Source organism: Fusarium proliferatum (genome assembly GCF_900067095.1).
Source record: "Fusarium proliferatum ET1 genome assembly, contig: FPRO_scaffold010, whole genome shotgun sequence".
Lineage (NCBI taxonomy): Eukaryota > Fungi > Ascomycota > Sordariomycetes > Hypocreales > Nectriaceae > Fusarium > Fusarium proliferatum.
Genome location: NW_022194799.1, coordinates 1,359,898 through 1,376,281, shown reverse-complemented (window position 1 = coordinate 1,376,281; position 16,384 = coordinate 1,359,898). Strand labels below are relative to the sequence as shown.

Here is a 16,384-nt window from a genome sequence, read left to right as displayed (position 1 = left end):
TCCGGATATCTTGCCATGTCCCCAAACCTTATCCTTGCCAAACATTCAAACTTTGACGCATCCTGCATTTAAAAATCATCAACAAACACTGAAACACATATCCCCCTGTTCTCATCTCCTTTCCGTGAGGGGATTACGGCCATCGAGAAAAGAATATCGGTTCCCTGCCGCTCGGCCTTCTTCTACCATCTTACCACTAACATTACGTCGTCCATATGTCGTGGAAGTGTTCTGATTGTAATCATTACCCGTGGAGACCTTGCGATTATCACTGCCAATCATAATGGGGGGGGTTGCACTCTGAAGTTCTCCGTATGATCTCGCATAAAACTCAGATTCTGGTTGAATAGAGCTCTGGCGGTTGCCGGGAGCCAATCCTGGCTTCTCATCAGCGATATCCCTGCTCGCACTGGCACGTCTCGCGTTTGTGCTGATATCGGTTAATGAGTTCTTGAACGGGAAGAATGGGGTCTTGGCGCGAGGGGGGGATTTGCGTTCTTGCTGTGCAGCAGGGGGGTTCAGGCGAAGGGGGTGAGGGCGAAGCTCATCGCCATTAACACCAAGGTCGTAAGATGGGTTGTTTTCATCACCATATTCGGAATCAGAATCGTCATGCGCGTATCGTTGAGCCAAGGCCTCATATGACTTGTTTTCGCGGTTCGCAGCACTTGTCTTCGCCGCTTCCAGTTCACGGTTTCGTTGATTCGTTCGGGAGATGAGTGAGTCGGTAGGCATCCAGGTCTCGGTAAATCTAGCCGGGCGAGGTTGGCTATGCCTGTTGTAGCTGCTAGATGGGCGAGATCCTGCCTGGTCGTCGAGGGGGATCTCGCTATAGGCATCGTGGTAAATTGAACGGGTGGCAGTAGTTCGTGTGGTGGCCCTTGAAGCAGCCGAATCGCGACGCTCACGACGAGGACTTCCAGGGCCTCTCTGGTACTGTGGAGGTGGGGGGAGCTTGGTACGGGAGTCTCGAGTTCCAATTGTCGTGCTCGATCCGTTGCGGGTATGAGTGAAAGGAATGGCGCGTGGTGCGTCAATGCCATCATGAATACCTTCTTGAGGCACGAGAGATTCCCGGCGAGCACTTCGGGGCGTCGACAGGCGGGCATCACTGTCCATAGTGCTAGCGGTCATCACCGACGACTTGTTCCTCTTGTGCATTGGTCGAGCAGTCAAGTGACTCTCGAGAGGGTTCATATCAGGAGGCATCAAGCTGATCTTGCGGAACATGAAGCCCAGCCAACCAGCAATCGCTAAGCTGATGAGATGGAGACCACCGGCTACAACAAAGGTGTAGAAAAGAACAGGCTTGAAGGTATTCATGAGCGATTGGTCCGAGAGGCGGGTAATCCAGTCTTCGCTCTTGGTGCGCACTGATAGGGCACCAAAGGCGTAGAGAGGAGCGACACCAAGATCGGTGACGCCGCAGAAGAGCTGATAGGATGCAGAAGATGCAGGCGATCGTCCTGCAGCGTTACGAGAGAGATGATAAATCCCGTAGATGCAGTGTAATATCACAACGCCAGGCTAGATCATAAGTCAGATACAGCTTGCGAACATTGTTAGAGGATTAGGCTCTTACGGTAATTCTCATAACCCAGCCCTCCAGACTGGGCACCTTGTCAATCAGGATCATCAGCGTAAGCAGTCCAAGAGCTGATACTAGCTGCAATACGCGCAGCCCAGATTGAACATGACGGAGCCATTTGATGAAGCGCTTACTGCGCGGGCTCATAGAAGCATACTCGTTGGTCCTATAGGTAAGAACCTGGTGCATACTGAGGAATAGTTAGTTAGCATTGAGATCCGGTGCTGAGGCAACGCCATAGTACTTACTCAGGATGCGTGTTGAAAGACACAAGCGGTCCATTGGGCTTCTTTCGTGGCTTGGGAGGTTCCCAGCTTGCTCTTGTGACAGCCTTGGGATCAAACTTGGGCTCCGGGAAGCGCGAGTCGCTGTGGACGGCGCTGTAAAGAAAAGGCGCTTGCGACGGAGCCATGTCTGTAGTCGCAGCGCGATGCGCTTGAATTTACGCGATAGTGAATTGTTGGTTGAGGGTGCGCCTCGTGCTGGAATGAAGACAATATGATATGGGGCCCGGGAAATGGACGGTTGTTCAATCACGTACAACTGGCGAGTCGTTATAATGAGATTGTTTGTTATCCGAGAAACTGGGGGGCCGAGGGGGGGTCTTGTTGAGAACAATGGTGTCGCATGTATGTCTCTGACGAAACTTGTGTACATGGAGCGGGCCGTGTTGGCACGGCAACGTGACGTCTGCGCTGCCGCATTCTGCAAGTCGACGCCGCATCGAGGTCGGACCCCAGCCAAGACCGGTCGGCGATAGACCCGTTGTTCCTTGGGTGAACTCGTTCTCTGGCTATTTAGGTACAGTATAGAATCATCATCACCAGCCGCGAATGATGATGTGCTTAATAGCACGGCGCTGCCGTCGCCTCAATACAGTGCCTCGGGTTTTCAACGTAATTCCTGCTCAATGTTTCTCCTCTACGCTTCAGCACACTTCTCGATCTCCGAATGCGCCATTTCGCATGGCAGTAGTAGGATCCGGACCCGCCGGTTTCTATACTGCCTACCGAGTAATGGCGAAAGTGTCAGGAGTGAAAGTTGACATGTATGAGAGTCTTCCCGTACCGTTCGGTCTGGTTCGTCATGGCGTTGCTCCAGATCATCCAGAGGTCAAGGTGGGTTACCCTATAGAATAACTAGTAGACTAGGATACTCGCTCACACAACAACAGAATTGCCAAGATAAGTTTGATGAAATTGCATCGCAGCCCAATTTCACATTCATTGGTAACGTTTCTATTGGCCATCCTGGCAACTCCTTGAAGCATTGTACAGTAGAGTTGCATAAGCTAATGCGGCACTACGATGCTGTTCTTTTCGCATATGGAGCATCCCAAGACAAAAAGCTCGGTATCCCAGGCGAATCGACCCTCAGCGGTATTCACTCAGCTCGTGAAGTTGTAGGATGGTACAACGGTCTTCCTGGATGTTCGGGCTTAGACCTGGACCTCTCACAAGCCGAGGAGGCTGTTGTTATCGGCCAGGGAAACGTTGCTCTCGATGTTGCACGAATGCTTTTGGAAGACATCGACGTTCTCAGAAAAACAGACATTACAGAGAAGGCGCTTGAGACGCTGTCGAGAAGCAGAGTCAAGAGAGTCCATGTAGTAGGAAGAAGAGGGCCGATGCAGGTAGGTCTCGCTATTGATGGCTCAATCATCACAGCTCTAACACATGACAGGCTTCATTCACCATCAAAGAGGTGCGGGAACTCATGAAACTAAGAGACGTGGGGTTTTTACCCTTCAATCGATCCCTCGTTCCCGAGGATCTAAAGTCTTTGCCACGTGCCTCAAAACGGCTCATGGAAGTCCTGTTGAAGGGCTCATCAACCCCCAACGAAACAGCCTCCAAGTCATGGTCTCTGGATAGCTGTCTCTCACCAAAGCATTTTCTCGGAAACCAGGATGCTCCGTCCAAGGTGGCAAGTACTGAATTCGACATTACAGAACTCGCAGCACCATTTGACCCCAAGTCATCTGTCAAAGCCACTGGCAAGACCGCTATCCTGCCATCTGATGTTGTCTTCCGCTCAGTTGGATACAAATCCGTAGCTCTGCCTGGGTTTGCTGAAATTGGTATTCAATTTGATGATCGTCGCGGCGTCGTCGACAACGACGGCCTTGGTAGAGTGACGAGGATGGTTTCTGATACACATGCTGGGAGTGCTCACAATGAGAGGGTCCCCGGAGTATACTGCGCCGGTTGGGTCAAGAACGGCCCGACTGGAGTGATCGCATCAACTATGCAGGACGCCTTCACGACAGGTGAGGCGATTATTCATGACTGGCTATCAGGCGGTCGCTTCCTCAATGCTTCAAATCATGACAGTGTGACAGGGTGGGAGGGCCTGAGACACGATGCTGGGCCATCAACATGTCGAGCCGTTGCTTGGGACGACTGGAGACATATTGACCGCGCAGAACGAGAGCGTGGGCAAAAGAATGGAAAAGAGAGAGAGAAATTCACAAGCACGGATGAAATGTTGGCTGTCCTCGAATGATACCAGAAACGGGCACTTTAACTGTTTGTATATTACATCACTCTGTACTTCACACCCCGTACATCTAGATGCTTAGGAGCTCTTGACCTTCTCAGTCAGCTCAGGTACCTTTTCGAATAAGTCACCAACCAGACCAACATCGGCAACCTGGAAGATGGGAGCATCAGGATCCTTGTTAATCGCAGCAATGACCTTGCTGTCCTTCATACCCGCAAGATGCTGAATCGCACCCGAGATGCCCACGGCCATGTACAACTGAGGAGCAACAACCTTGCCTGTTTGACCCACCTGCAGACTGTTATCGGCATAGCCACTGTCAACAGCAGCACGAGAGGCACCGACAGCAGCACCAAGGGCATCAGCGAGGGGAAGCATGACCTTGTCGAACTCCTCCTTGGACTTGAGACCACGGCCTCCGGACACGACGCGGCTTGCAGTTGAAAGATCAGGTCGGTCTGACTTGGCCAAATCTTCCGACACCCACTCAGTAGGTGACTCGGGCTTGGAGTCGACTCCATCCTCGACGGTGGCGGAACCTCCCTCTAGAGGACCAGCAGCGAATGCAGTTCCTCGAATGGTGATGACCTTGACAGAGTCTGAAGACTCAACGGTAGCGATCGCGTTACCAGCGTAGATGGGACGGACGAATGTGTTCTCGTTCTCAATTGCTGTGATATCTGATATCTGCTGCGAATCGAGCAGAGCAGCCACTCGAGGCATGACACTCTTGCCGAATGCAGTGTGGCCTGCGATGACGTGTGTGTAACCGCCTTTTTTGATATTCTCAACCAAGAGGGGAGCATAGTTCTCGGGGAGACCCTTGTTGGAGAGTTAGTGTTGCGCGCGTGCAATTAGATCCATGAACCTTTCCACCAACCTTCTCATATGCACTGTTATCGACAGCAATAATCTTTTCCACGCCCTCAGCTTTGGCAATCTCCTCAGCCACGGACTTGATGTTGTTGCCAGCAATAAATCCGTGTACTGGTCCACCCAACTTCTTCGCAGCTGTGAAGGCGCTCAACGAGCTGTGGTTGAGTACACCATCCTTCTGTTCGAGGATTGCCAATGTGGATTGCAGGCGCTGCCGTTGTGCGCCGAGGCTGTAGGCGTGCGCGCGCGCCATGAGGCCAGTGGCCCTTTGTGCCAGCACTCGTTTCGCGGTCGGAAGCATCGTGAGGGTGTTGTTGGGTTGTGGTGATGGCAATTCAGCTGCCCTCTCCAGGTCCAAGAGTGAGTAATGTAGGTAAGGTCAAGTCGGCGACGGTTGTTAACGGCCCGAGGTCGAGGCCGCTTGCTCTACCGCCGCCATCGGCCAGACCGGGAACCGACGGCATGTGGATTAAAATGCCGAATCGGCTCAAGTGATATCCATTCACATGACAGCTTGAGTATCATAAAACAGCTACATTGATTTGTCTTCAAACTAAAGAAGATATTCGCGTCTCTATATGATGCTTCATTCTGTTGATCTGAGACTGGTTTGTCATAATGTGTAAGACGGTACCATAACGATAACCGCTATAGGCTGGATCTCAGTCTGCGTCTGGACGTTTAAGAACTGCGTTGACAAGCTCACGACTAAACCAATTGACGAAAATAATCTCCTCGGGAAACCTGACAAGGCTGCATATAGAAAACAGCTGCAGCCTCTAGAAACAGGAAGCATCTGAACTATCAATCGTTGTCATGTGGATCTCGTTAAAAGATTAAGCTATCTAAGGTAGGTACTACGGAGCGGGCCAGTGCAAAATGCTTAGCTAATACAAATATCACGTGATGCAGCTTTTCCCCCCTGGAACTGCGCGTCAAGATGTCACGAAGCTGAGGCCAGTCAATTCGCGCCAAAATTTCTCCAAGACGCGACCCATTTCATCGCCAGACTCCATCAACATCACGACGCTAGCGACATCGAATTCTCGACGACGTACGAACAGTCATCTCTCTATTTTGTGATAATACTGTTCGCCAAATATCGAACAATAATCTGATTGTGCGCGCTCGATTGATTCGCCGTCCTGAACTACCGCTCGCGGTCTGATCGCGATAACCATAAAGATGGACGACTCTGCTACATATGGCTCGCCTGGCAACGGTGCGTCGCCCAACAGCAACCCTATCCTCGCCCAACCTCCCCTGCAGCCAGAGTCAGGTGCAGGCGACAGCGAAGGTAAGTGCGCATTGCGATTGCTGCTCCCTCGATTAAACACGTTGCTCACGGGAAATAGACATCCAGATGTCCGAGGGATTGGCCACTGAGTCAAACATCAAACAGGATAGTACAACTCCTGCGCCAGGTAACCAGACTGTTTGAATTATGATGCAATATTTACTGAGACATCCAGCTCGAGGCGATGAGGAGATGAACGATGCGCCTGCTGATGATACCAAGACGAAGGAGGGCGGAGTGGCCGCTACAGAAGGTCAAGAATCCAAGTCAAAGGAGGTCGTTGAGTCGGCTGCTCGCGACCATCTCATCGCGCAGACTCACGCGATTGTCCTTCCCAGCTACAGTACCTGGTTCGACATGAATGCTATTCACGAAATCGAGCGTAAAGCTATGGCCGAGTTCTTCAACAACCGGAACCGGAGCAAAACACCAGCTGTCTACAAGGATTATCGCGATTTTATGATCAACACATATCGCCTCAACCCTGTTGAATATCTGACAGTCACAGCCTGCCGCAGGAACTTGGCTGGCGATGTTTGCGCTATCATGCGCGTTCATGCCTTCTTGGAGCAATGGGGCTTGATCAACTATCAGGTAAGGAGCCTTATCACTACATTTTTAGGTTTTCTGACATCCAGTAGGTTGACGCCGAGCAACGCCCATCACACGTTGGACCACCCTTCACTGGCCATTTCAAGATCATATGCGATACTCCCCGAGGCCTACAGGCTTGGCAACCCTCTGCCGACCCTGTGGTTCTGGAAGGCAAGAAGAGCCAAGATACCGACCAAAAGGCTGCTGCTGCTGCTCCCGCTAAAGGGGAGCAGAACCTTGAAATTGGACGAAACATTTACGAGGCCAATGCCAAGAACACCCTCATTAACAAGACTGAGGGCAAGACCAACGGTGAGACGCCAGCCACCAATGGCGCAGCTGGTGCCGATGATGCCACTAAGACCCCCATTGCGAAGGTCCATTGCCACCAGTGCGGCAACGATTGCACTCGGATATACTATCACAGCAACCATACAGATGCTAACCCCAAGGCTAAATATGACCTTTGTCCTAACTGTTTCACCGAGGGTCGTCTCCCCGCCAATCATAACAGCAACATGTATGTCAAGATGGAGAACCCCACCTACACATCGACCTTGGACCGCGATGCTCCCTGGACGGATGCCGAGATCCTGCGACTCCTTGAAGGCCTCGAGCGATTCGACGACGATTGGGGTGAGATTGCAGAGCATGTGGGTACCCGCACACGGGAAGAGTGTGTTCTCCAATTCCTTCAGCTGGATATTGAGGAAAAGTATCTGGACTCTGAGGCTCCCATCAGTGCCCCGACTGGCCTGTCTCTCCTTGGTCCCCAACAAGGACAGCTTCCCTTCAGCCAAGTTGATAACCCCGTCATGTCTGTCGTCGGTTTCCTTGCTAGCTTGGCAGACCCAGCCAGTACAGCAGCGGCCGCAAGCAAATCCGCCGAAGAGCTCAAGCGCAAGCTCCGCAAGCAGCTCGACGGTGACAAAGCCGATGACGATTCCCAGGCCAACGGTGACAACAAAGCCAAGAGTGACTCTATGGATATCGACCTCCGACAAGAGACCACGATGACTACAACCACAACTACGACTACCACCACCACCACAAAGACAAACGCGCTTGCATCCATTCCTCTGGCTTCGATAGGGGCTAGGGCTGCCGGATTTGCCTCTCATGAAGAACGCGAGATGACTCGCCTAGTTTCCGCTGCTTCAAATGTGACGCTACAAAAGCTTGAATTGAAGCTCAAGTATTTCGACGAGATGGAGGCCGTCCTGCGGGCGGAGCGTCGAGAGCTTGAACGGGCAAGACAGCAATTGTTCCTCGATCGATTGACCTTCCGACGTAGGGTTCGAGAAGTGCAGGAGGGCCTGAAGGCTGCCGCGGCTGTTGGAGGCGAACGAGGCGTACGACTTGCACAAGAAGCTATGAGCGAAGGAGACCGGTTGAGCTTCCAGGCTGTCCCAGGCGCCCAGGCTGTCCCACCTCCCAGCAGTGATGCCCAAATCAAGAGCTATGAGGCATGATGGATAGAATTGAGACTGGGTAGCGTGAGCTCTGATTAGGGGAAAGCACTGTTTGGACACTTGGAATTAAAGTCACGGCGTCTGGTTGGTATAAGGAATTGAAGTGCCGGGATCATCGCCGATCTCAAGCTGTGCCACTTTCTGTCACTTAATATGAGCTGCCTCTACGCGATGCTGGTACAATTGTGACGGGTGAGATTGAAGCGTAGCCTTCTTGAGGGTCTCTACAGCCCCTGACTTGAGACAACTTGGGAGATTCTTCAAAAAACAACTTGGCCACTGATGGACACAAGGCCTGCAAGTTAATCTCGTCTTCTGAGGATGGTGTACTAGTACATGGTATAGATGCTTTGGTGGGTTTGTCGCAGCAGAAATTATTTGGTCAATGAACGGTTGGGTTGTAAATTGGCGAATTGGAATGTTTTATATTAGCTGTTATGTTCTCTGCCTATCTCCCTCCCTCTCTCTCTCTTTCATTTTGTAATCCATGGCTCTCATATTCCACTGTGTATGTTGGGTTTTGCTGTTTGCAACAATGCATTGAGATAGTTCACATTGTGAATGACAGACCACATCGATGGTCGGGTAAACGGGAAAGAGACAGTATATAAGGTAAAGTGTAATAGATCAAATTCCCAATACTCCCTCCAAATGGCGATTTAAGGGTTTGGAAGATGCCAATGGGCCAAGGGAACAAGTAACATCAGCTGGAGATGAGCTCTCTCCACTTCCCCACGATCAGGGAAAACTGGGGTACCCTAGATCCAGGTTTTGACATGTTAACTATTGTTTTCTTATGGCACTGTGGTGAACTCCGTAGTTAAAATTGGTGGACTAGTTTTGAATAATGACTGGAGGCATCCATGCGAGCAATTACAATAGAGCATAATAAGCTGACTACCTTCTGATAGAAAAATGCTTCGACTTTGTCTAACCCTTGTAGTTGGGACCGACGATGCCTGCTTAGCCACCTTACACCTGAATACTACCAGTCGGTCAGGTTGGAGTAAAGAGGCTCAAGTGATTGCCTCGGAGATGGTGGATCCATCAGATGCATGCACGACATGATTGGCTGGAAAAGGCATCCCCAGCCCCGGGCAGGCCACCTCAGTCCCACCCGTCGGCCCTTGAAAGTTCGTACCTCGGCCCAAGGCTTTTGAGGGGCCCGGGTGACGTCTCGGTCACAAGCAAGCGTCGTATTAACTAACTACTCCATAACAAGTCTCGTGCCGGGCTGATATCATTGCGTCTGTCCATCCCATACCATACCATACCATCCAATCCAGTCTAATCTGGTGACCCTTGTCCCCTACTCCACGATCGACTCCATTCTGGAAGCTTGCCGTCTTCTGAGCCGAGGCCAGAGCAATAAGCGTCTTGTGCGAAACCGGCACTATTGCTGTTCCAATATAGAGCCCCGACAATATTTGTCGCATACATACATACATACATACATATCTACCCCAACTCTTTTCGGCTGTCGTCTTGACGTTTCCTACTCTTCTTCTTTGATCGCTTGTCTTTCGCGTTGGCCATGTTGTTGACTTCAGCCCGCTCGCCCGCCCTTAGGAACAGCTTCCGTAACCTCACCAAGACACGCGCTGTAAGTCAACCCCTTCGCTCGTTATAAGGCATCGTCAAATGTGGTCGACAAAGAGAAGAGGCATGGCAGTCCATCGGCTATCCTATCCTATCCTATCCTCTCCTCCTCTCACTTCTCGCTCATGGATGGATGTCGAGTCATTGGCGGGCGGCAGGCTAGGGTCCTAGGATTGCTTGCTTGCTTGTGATTGAATGCTCCACTCGCCCGGATCCATGATAGACGGATCAACAGGCATCACAGTTGCTCTTCCACTCAAGTCGATCGTCTTGGCCCATTTCACCATGAAACGCGCCTACTCTGACCGATAAACGTATCTGACAATCTGAGAAACAGGCGCAAACTTTCATCATGGCACCCACAAAGCGAGCCAACAGCTCCGCCGCCTCCTCAGGTATGCGCTATCCTCCGCAAACCTGAACCTTTCGGACCCAACGTGCTGATGCAAATTACGAGTAGGCTATGTTGAGAACCACTCCAAGGGACCCATGCTGCGATGGCAAGACTCCCTTCCTAAATTGCCCGTCCCAACACTCGAGGAGACTGCGAAGCGTTATCTCAAGTCGCTCCACCCCCTCCTATCTGCCAGCGAGTACGAGGCAAGCAAGAAGGCCGTCGAGGAGTTTATCCGCCCTGGTGGTGTTGGCTCCAAGCTTCAGGAGAAGTTGATGGCCAAGCGCGAGGACCCCAACACCAAGAACTGGATTTACGAGTGGTGGAACGATGCGGCCTATCTCTCATACCGCGATCCCGTCGTCCCCTACGTCAGTTACTTCTACTCTCACCGGGACGATCGACGAAGAAGAGACCCCGCGAAGCGAGCTGCTGCCATCACAACATCTGCCCTCGAGTTCAAGAAGCAGGTTGACGCAGGCACCCTTGAGCCAGAGTACATGAAGAAGTTGCCTATCTGCATGGACAGCTACAAGTGGATGTTCAACGCTTCCCGTGTTGCGGCTAAGCCAGCCGACTACCCTGTCAAGTTCCCAGCCGAGGAAAACAAGCACATTATTGTTATTCGCAAGAATCAATTCTTCAAGATCCAACACGAGGTTAATGGAAAGCAGCTCAACACGTCAGAGCTTGAGCAGCAATTCAAGCGTGTCTATGAGCTTGCCCAACGCGTTCCTGCCGTTGGCGCTCTCACCTCAGAGAACAGAGATGTCTGGACTGACGCTCGTGACATTTTGCTCAAGGCCAGCCCCAAGAACAAGGACGCTCTGGAGGCTATTGAGTCGTCATCTTTCGTGGTTTGCCTCGACGATGCGGCTCCAGTCACACTCGAGGAGCGTGCTCACCAATACTGGCACGGCGATGGTGCTAACCGCTGGTACGACAAGCCTTTGCAGTTCATTGTTAACGACAATGGCACTTCTGGCTTCATGGGTGAGCACTCCATGATGGACGGTACTCCCACCCATCGCCTCAACGACTACGTCAACGACCTCATCTTTGGAAACAAGCTCGATTTCTCAGATCCCAGCATCCGATCCAACTTGCCTGAACCACAGGTCGTCAAGTTCGACATCACAAAAGAAGTACAGAGCGAAATTGATCGCGCGACCAAGGACTTCAACGATGTCATCAGCAAGCACCAGCTTGCCGTTCAGGCCTATCAGGGTTACGGAAAGGGTCTCATCAAGAAGTTCAAGTGCTCTCCTGATGCTTACGTTCAGATGGTTATCCAGCTCGCCTACTACAAGATGTATGGCAAGAGTCGACCTACTTATGAGTCTGCTGCTGTCCGACGCTTCCAACTTGGACGTACTGAGACATGCCGAACTGTCTCTGACGACTCTGTTGCCTGGGTCAAGTCCATGTCTGATTCCTCCATTGACGAAAAGACACGCGTGGATCTCTTCCGCAAAGCCATCAATGCCCACGTTGAATACATCACCGCTGCCTCAGATGGCAAGGGAGTTGATCGACATCTCTTCGGTCTTAAGAAGCTTCTCGAGCCCGGCCAAGAGGTCCCTGCCATCTATCAGGATCCCGCATACAGCTACTCCAGCTCATGGCACTTGTCCACCTCTCAGCTTAGCTCAGAGTTCTTCAATGGTTACGGTTGGAGCCAGGTCATCGATGCTGGTTTTGGTATCGCATACATGATCAACGAGAACAGGTATATATTGCCCCCCAAATTCCCAATGGAGAAAGGAGTTTACTAACATGGCGATAGTCTCAACTTCAATGTCGTTTCCAAGGGTCTGGGCAGCGACCGCATGAGCTACTACCTCAACGAGGCAGCTAACGATATGCGAGATCTGCTCACACCTACTCTTGAGGCCCCCAAGGCTAAATTGTAAATATACTCACAACAACATATTTCTCAGGCAGAAGGAGTCTCTTGCTGTTGGATGGATTGGCATACTGTCGCGGTTCAGATCAACGGCGTTTTTACTTTTTGGACAATGTACTCTAGACTTGACCGTCTTTTTGTGCGCTGTCATATATAGATGGCACTAGATATCAGAGCGACATGTTTTTAGCAAAGGCAGCATAGGTTACACAGCCAAAACAATGATGGATAAAAGTTCCAAAATTCTAAAAGAGGCGCCATTCACTCCCAGTGTTAGTTGCCATTACGCGTCTATATATGTGGTACGGGCCCAAATAACTACACCACAGAAAATTGTTCGGAATATCCTATCTGTCCTACTCCTACATATGCGGATCCAAGGTATATACCATCTGCTTTAGCCGGCATGGGCCACAATTTCGTTGACCAAGTCTCCCTTGGACTCGTCGTAATAGGAGCAGATTTGCGAGGGTAGGGGCACCTCCTTATAGTCATCATCTTCGCCAGAAATAACGTTGAGGTTGACACCTGCTGATTTACTGGTGAAAACCTTGGTTCCTATACTCTCCTTGCTGAAGTAGATCTGGGCACTGTCGACCTGATCCAACATGACAGTTGGGATGGTGCCCATGACCTGAAGAGCAAAGTTGTTGGCTTTGACAACATCGACTGTCGAAACAAGGGTATCAACGATCAAGGACAGACGGGTGGAATTCTCGACTGTGACCTGGTTGGCCTTGCCCCTGACAATGATGGTGGTGTTGTTGCAACGGCTGATGAGAACCGAGTGGGTAAGCGAAGCCTCGATCTCAATTGGCTCAGCCTCCTTCTCATAGTTTTCCTGGTAAAACTTAGCAACATACTACCATACTTTTCGCTCACAGAACATACAATAGTCCATTTATTGCCCTCTAGTTCCTTCTTGGCTGGCTTCTTGATACGCATACTCTCGGGCTTAGGCTTCTTGCCAGGAGCAGGGCTCTTACCCCTCTGGCCACTTGAAACCGTTGAGCCACTGCGAAGAGACGGATTCTTATGCGTCATTTCGGACTTGTCCACTTTACGCAGACCCTTGGTGACAGCATCGCCCTTGTTGAGCTCTGAGAAGACAGCTCCGAATCCACCAGATGATGCAGGCGCAGGAGCATCATCTGTCTTGATGTCGAGAACAGGGGGGGGGCCAGGAGGAGGAGGGGGAGGTGGTGGAGGAGCACCAGCAGCAGGTGCCGGGGCAGCGGGAGCGGAAGCAGGCCCAGAACCAGCAGACAATGACTTGAGGACTTCCTGGGCAGGCTGGCCATTCGGATTCCATGGTATGCCTGTTGGGAAGTATTGCTTGACATAATCGGCAAGATCGCGAAACATCTGATAGAAGCTCTGAACCCATTCGATCTGCTTGGGGTCCCTGATATTATGGTTAAAGGTGATCCGCTCAAGCCAGATGGTTGACTTACTTATCCTTCTGCTCCTTCAGTACTCTGTTTCCAAAGAATTGAGCCGAGCCAAGGCACTCGTCCACGTGCTTGTAGGGGCGAGTGTCAATAGTAACCCATGCAAGAACCATGATACCATCGGAGACAGTGCTGAGTTGCGTGTACATAGGGCTAGGACGGTTGGCGTCCTTGAGCTCGGTAACAGCCATCAGTGCCTCGTTTATGGGTTTGATGAGGCTCTCATATACTGGCAGATCAGGTCCGGAGAGGTTTGGCTTCTTCGCCTTTGTGGAAATCAGGAGAAATTTGCGCTGCTCGTGGAAACCAGATTTGACGAGCGCAGCCTAGTATTATACCATGATTAGTCCCTGCCCCGTAGAAGGTGTTGCGTATTCATAATCCTTTAGGTGGTTGTGCGTACCTGCTCAGCGACCAATCCTCCTAGCTGGTGGCTCAACTTCACATATTTATCGACGGAAGTGTTTAGGAAAGCATCAAATTCCTCGATAGATTCTGGCAGCGGCTCGGTGGCAGGCTCGGGCTTCGCGGTAGCGGGAGTAGTGGCCTTGGAATCGGAAGCGGCTGGAAGAGGAGGAGGAGCGGCTAAGGAGGGGTTCGGAGGTGAAGGTATCGCCTGGTTGAGAACGGCGGCATCGGAAGGAGGCTCGGTCGAAGAAGCGATGTCCTCGAGGCGCGAGGTTGCAGCTTCAAGTCTGGATGGCTTTCATCAGCGTCTGCACTCGGGCTGACAACGCAACGAGCGTAAAGAGCTTACCTCTTGATAAGCGTAGTCAAGTTGTGCATCTGACTATTAGCAGCCATGTTGGACAATCGTCTGTTGGGTTGTTATTTGGTCGAAGCACCGGACTAAAAGTGTTCTACTGAAAACAAAAGAAGGTGATGATATGCTTGGGCCCTTGAAAGAATAGTTGATCGGGTGGCAGCGACGTGCTCAGACAACAGGATAGCTGCTTTGTAGGATTGCGCAAGACGGAACGGCGAGTAGCTTTCGAGTTAGGACCTAGGTGCCTAGCTAATGCCACGCAGAAATTCAAGAAAATGAACAGCAAGCTTAGTGATTGACTGAATCAATGCTGTTTCTTTTCGCTAGGTACTTATGCAACAAAGAGAGAGTCAATCAACAGACAATTGAATAGGTACCAACAGACTAAGGGGAGTTTGCGGATTTGGCTCCTCTAGGGTGGATCCTCCTTCTGGAGCTTGTGGTTGATGCCTGAGGTGAGCTGCCATACCTGTCGCGCGACTTTAGGGTGAGCTATGCAACTTAAACTAATATTTACAAACTAGAAATCGTAATATAGATATATAATCCCTAGTTAAAACCACTGCTTTTTTACTAATATTACTTTAACTGCTCTTAAATATAAGGTTAATTAGTTATATATCTAGATATATATATTTAATTAATAGAGATTAATTTAACTTTTATTAACTAACTTATATAAAAGTTAACTTAATTCCTTTAAACCTTTAGTCCTAAAACCCTATTATTACCTTACCTTTATCTTAGAACTTTATTTATAGATATACTTTATATTAAAAGTAGCACCTTCTTTACTATAATAACCCTTTTAGCTATATTAAGAAGCTACTCTTTATATATATTTAAGTTTAGGCCTATAAAGGCAGTAAAAAAGACAGCCTAATTTAATTTAAAGAAATAACCTTTCTTTAAGACTTTTTTCTATATCTTTTAGACTTAATAGCTTATTATTAATTTAATTTAAATTAATTAAGCTAAAATAGCCTATATAATAAATTAACTTAATTAAGTCATAATTAAAGATAGTTATCTTTAGTTTAAATTACTACTTCTTTATTAATATTACTTTAACTGTTCTTAAATATAAGGTTAATTAGTTATATATCCTTATATATATATTTAATTAATAGAGCTAGTTATTATTAACTTTAGGTTAATTTAACTTTTACTAACTAACTTATATAAAAGTTAACCTAATTCCTTTATAAAACCCTGCTATTACCTTATATTTATCCTTATATTAAAAGCAGTACCCCCTTTATTATAATAACCCTTTTAGCTATATTAAAAAGCCACTTTTTATATATATTTAAGTTATTTATAAAGATAATAAGGAATATAGCCTAGTCTAATTTAAGGGGATAACTTTCTTTTTTTATAGGCTTAAATATATATAAAAAGTGGCTTCTTAATATAGCTAAAAGGGTTATTATAGTAAAATAGATACTACTTTTAATATAAAAATAAAGGTAAGGTAATAATAAGGTTAGACTAAAGGTTTAAAGAAATTAGGTTAACTTTTATATAAATTAGTTAGTAAAAGTTAAATTAACTTCTATTAATTAAATATATATATTTAGGTATATAACTAATTAACCTTATATCTAAAAGTAATTAAAGTGATATTAATAGAAAAGCAGTAATTTAAGTTAAAGTTAACTTTTTATAAATTAATTAATAAAAGCTAAATTAACCTAAAGTTAATAATAATTAAATTTATTAATTAAATATATATATTAAGATATATAATTAATTAACTTTATATTTAAGAACTATAAATAAAGTAATATTAATAAAAAAATAATAATTTAAATTAAAAATATAATTAGAATATAATTTAACTTTAAGGCTTATTGAAGTTAAACCTTTTATAGTTTAAGATAATTTATCTTAATTATATAATATTATTAATTTAATAGAAATTAATATTAAAAAGTGG

General features: G+C 48.3%; 6 protein-coding genes across 6 annotated transcripts; 3 read left to right on the top strand and 3 right to left on the bottom strand.

Moving 5' to 3' along the window:
- Positions 1–111: 111 nt before the first annotated feature.
- FPRO_11902 (uncharacterized protein) lies at positions 112–2,000 on the bottom strand (the record flags this gene model as incomplete). The annotated part of the gene is made up of 3 exons (XM_031221427.1): positions 112–1,527; positions 1,583–1,778; positions 1,837–2,000. 3 exons carry the CDS (start codon positions 1,998–2,000, stop codon positions 112–114), a joined length of 1,776 nt encoding a protein of 591 aa, XP_031086987.1.
- Positions 2,001–2,553: 553 nt separating this feature from the next.
- FPRO_11901 (uncharacterized protein) lies at positions 2,554–4,093 on the top strand (the record flags this gene model as incomplete). Its single annotated transcript, XM_031221426.1, has 3 exons — positions 2,554–2,706; positions 2,763–3,221; positions 3,272–4,093. The coding sequence occupies 3 exons, from the start codon at positions 2,554–2,556 to the stop codon at positions 4,091–4,093; spliced, it is 1,434 nt and encodes a 477-aa protein (XP_031086986.1).
- Positions 4,094–4,165: 72 nt separating this feature from the next.
- Positions 4,166–5,267, bottom strand: FPRO_11900 (putative electron transfer flavoprotein alpha chain precursor; the record flags this gene model as incomplete). Its single annotated transcript, XM_031221424.1, has 2 exons — positions 4,166–4,912; positions 4,971–5,267. The coding sequence occupies 2 exons, from the start codon at positions 5,265–5,267 to the stop codon at positions 4,166–4,168; spliced, it is 1,044 nt and encodes a 347-aa protein (XP_031086985.1).
- An 884-nt stretch (positions 5,268–6,151) lies between these two features.
- On the top strand, positions 6,152–8,329 carry FPRO_11899 (uncharacterized protein; the record flags this gene model as incomplete). Its single annotated transcript, XM_031221423.1, has 4 exons — positions 6,152–6,263; positions 6,322–6,390; positions 6,439–6,857; positions 6,905–8,329. 4 exons carry the CDS (start codon positions 6,152–6,154, stop codon positions 8,327–8,329), a joined length of 2,025 nt encoding a protein of 674 aa, XP_031086984.1.
- Positions 8,330–9,863: 1,534 nt separating this feature from the next.
- FPRO_11898 (putative carnitine O-acetyltransferase precursor) lies at positions 9,864–12,235 on the top strand (the record flags this gene model as incomplete). The annotated part of the gene is made up of 4 exons (XM_031221422.1): positions 9,864–9,932; positions 10,266–10,323; positions 10,389–12,051; positions 12,109–12,235. 4 exons carry the CDS (start codon positions 9,864–9,866, stop codon positions 12,233–12,235), a joined length of 1,917 nt encoding a protein of 638 aa, XP_031086983.1.
- A 390-nt stretch (positions 12,236–12,625) lies between these two features.
- On the bottom strand, positions 12,626–14,483 carry FPRO_11897 (uncharacterized protein; the record flags this gene model as incomplete). Its single annotated transcript, XM_031221421.1, has 5 exons — positions 12,626–13,069; positions 13,120–13,633; positions 13,683–14,005; positions 14,083–14,374; positions 14,437–14,483. The coding sequence occupies 5 exons, from the start codon at positions 14,481–14,483 to the stop codon at positions 12,626–12,628; spliced, it is 1,620 nt and encodes a 539-aa protein (XP_031086982.1).
- Positions 14,484–16,384: the final 1,901 nt, after the last annotated feature.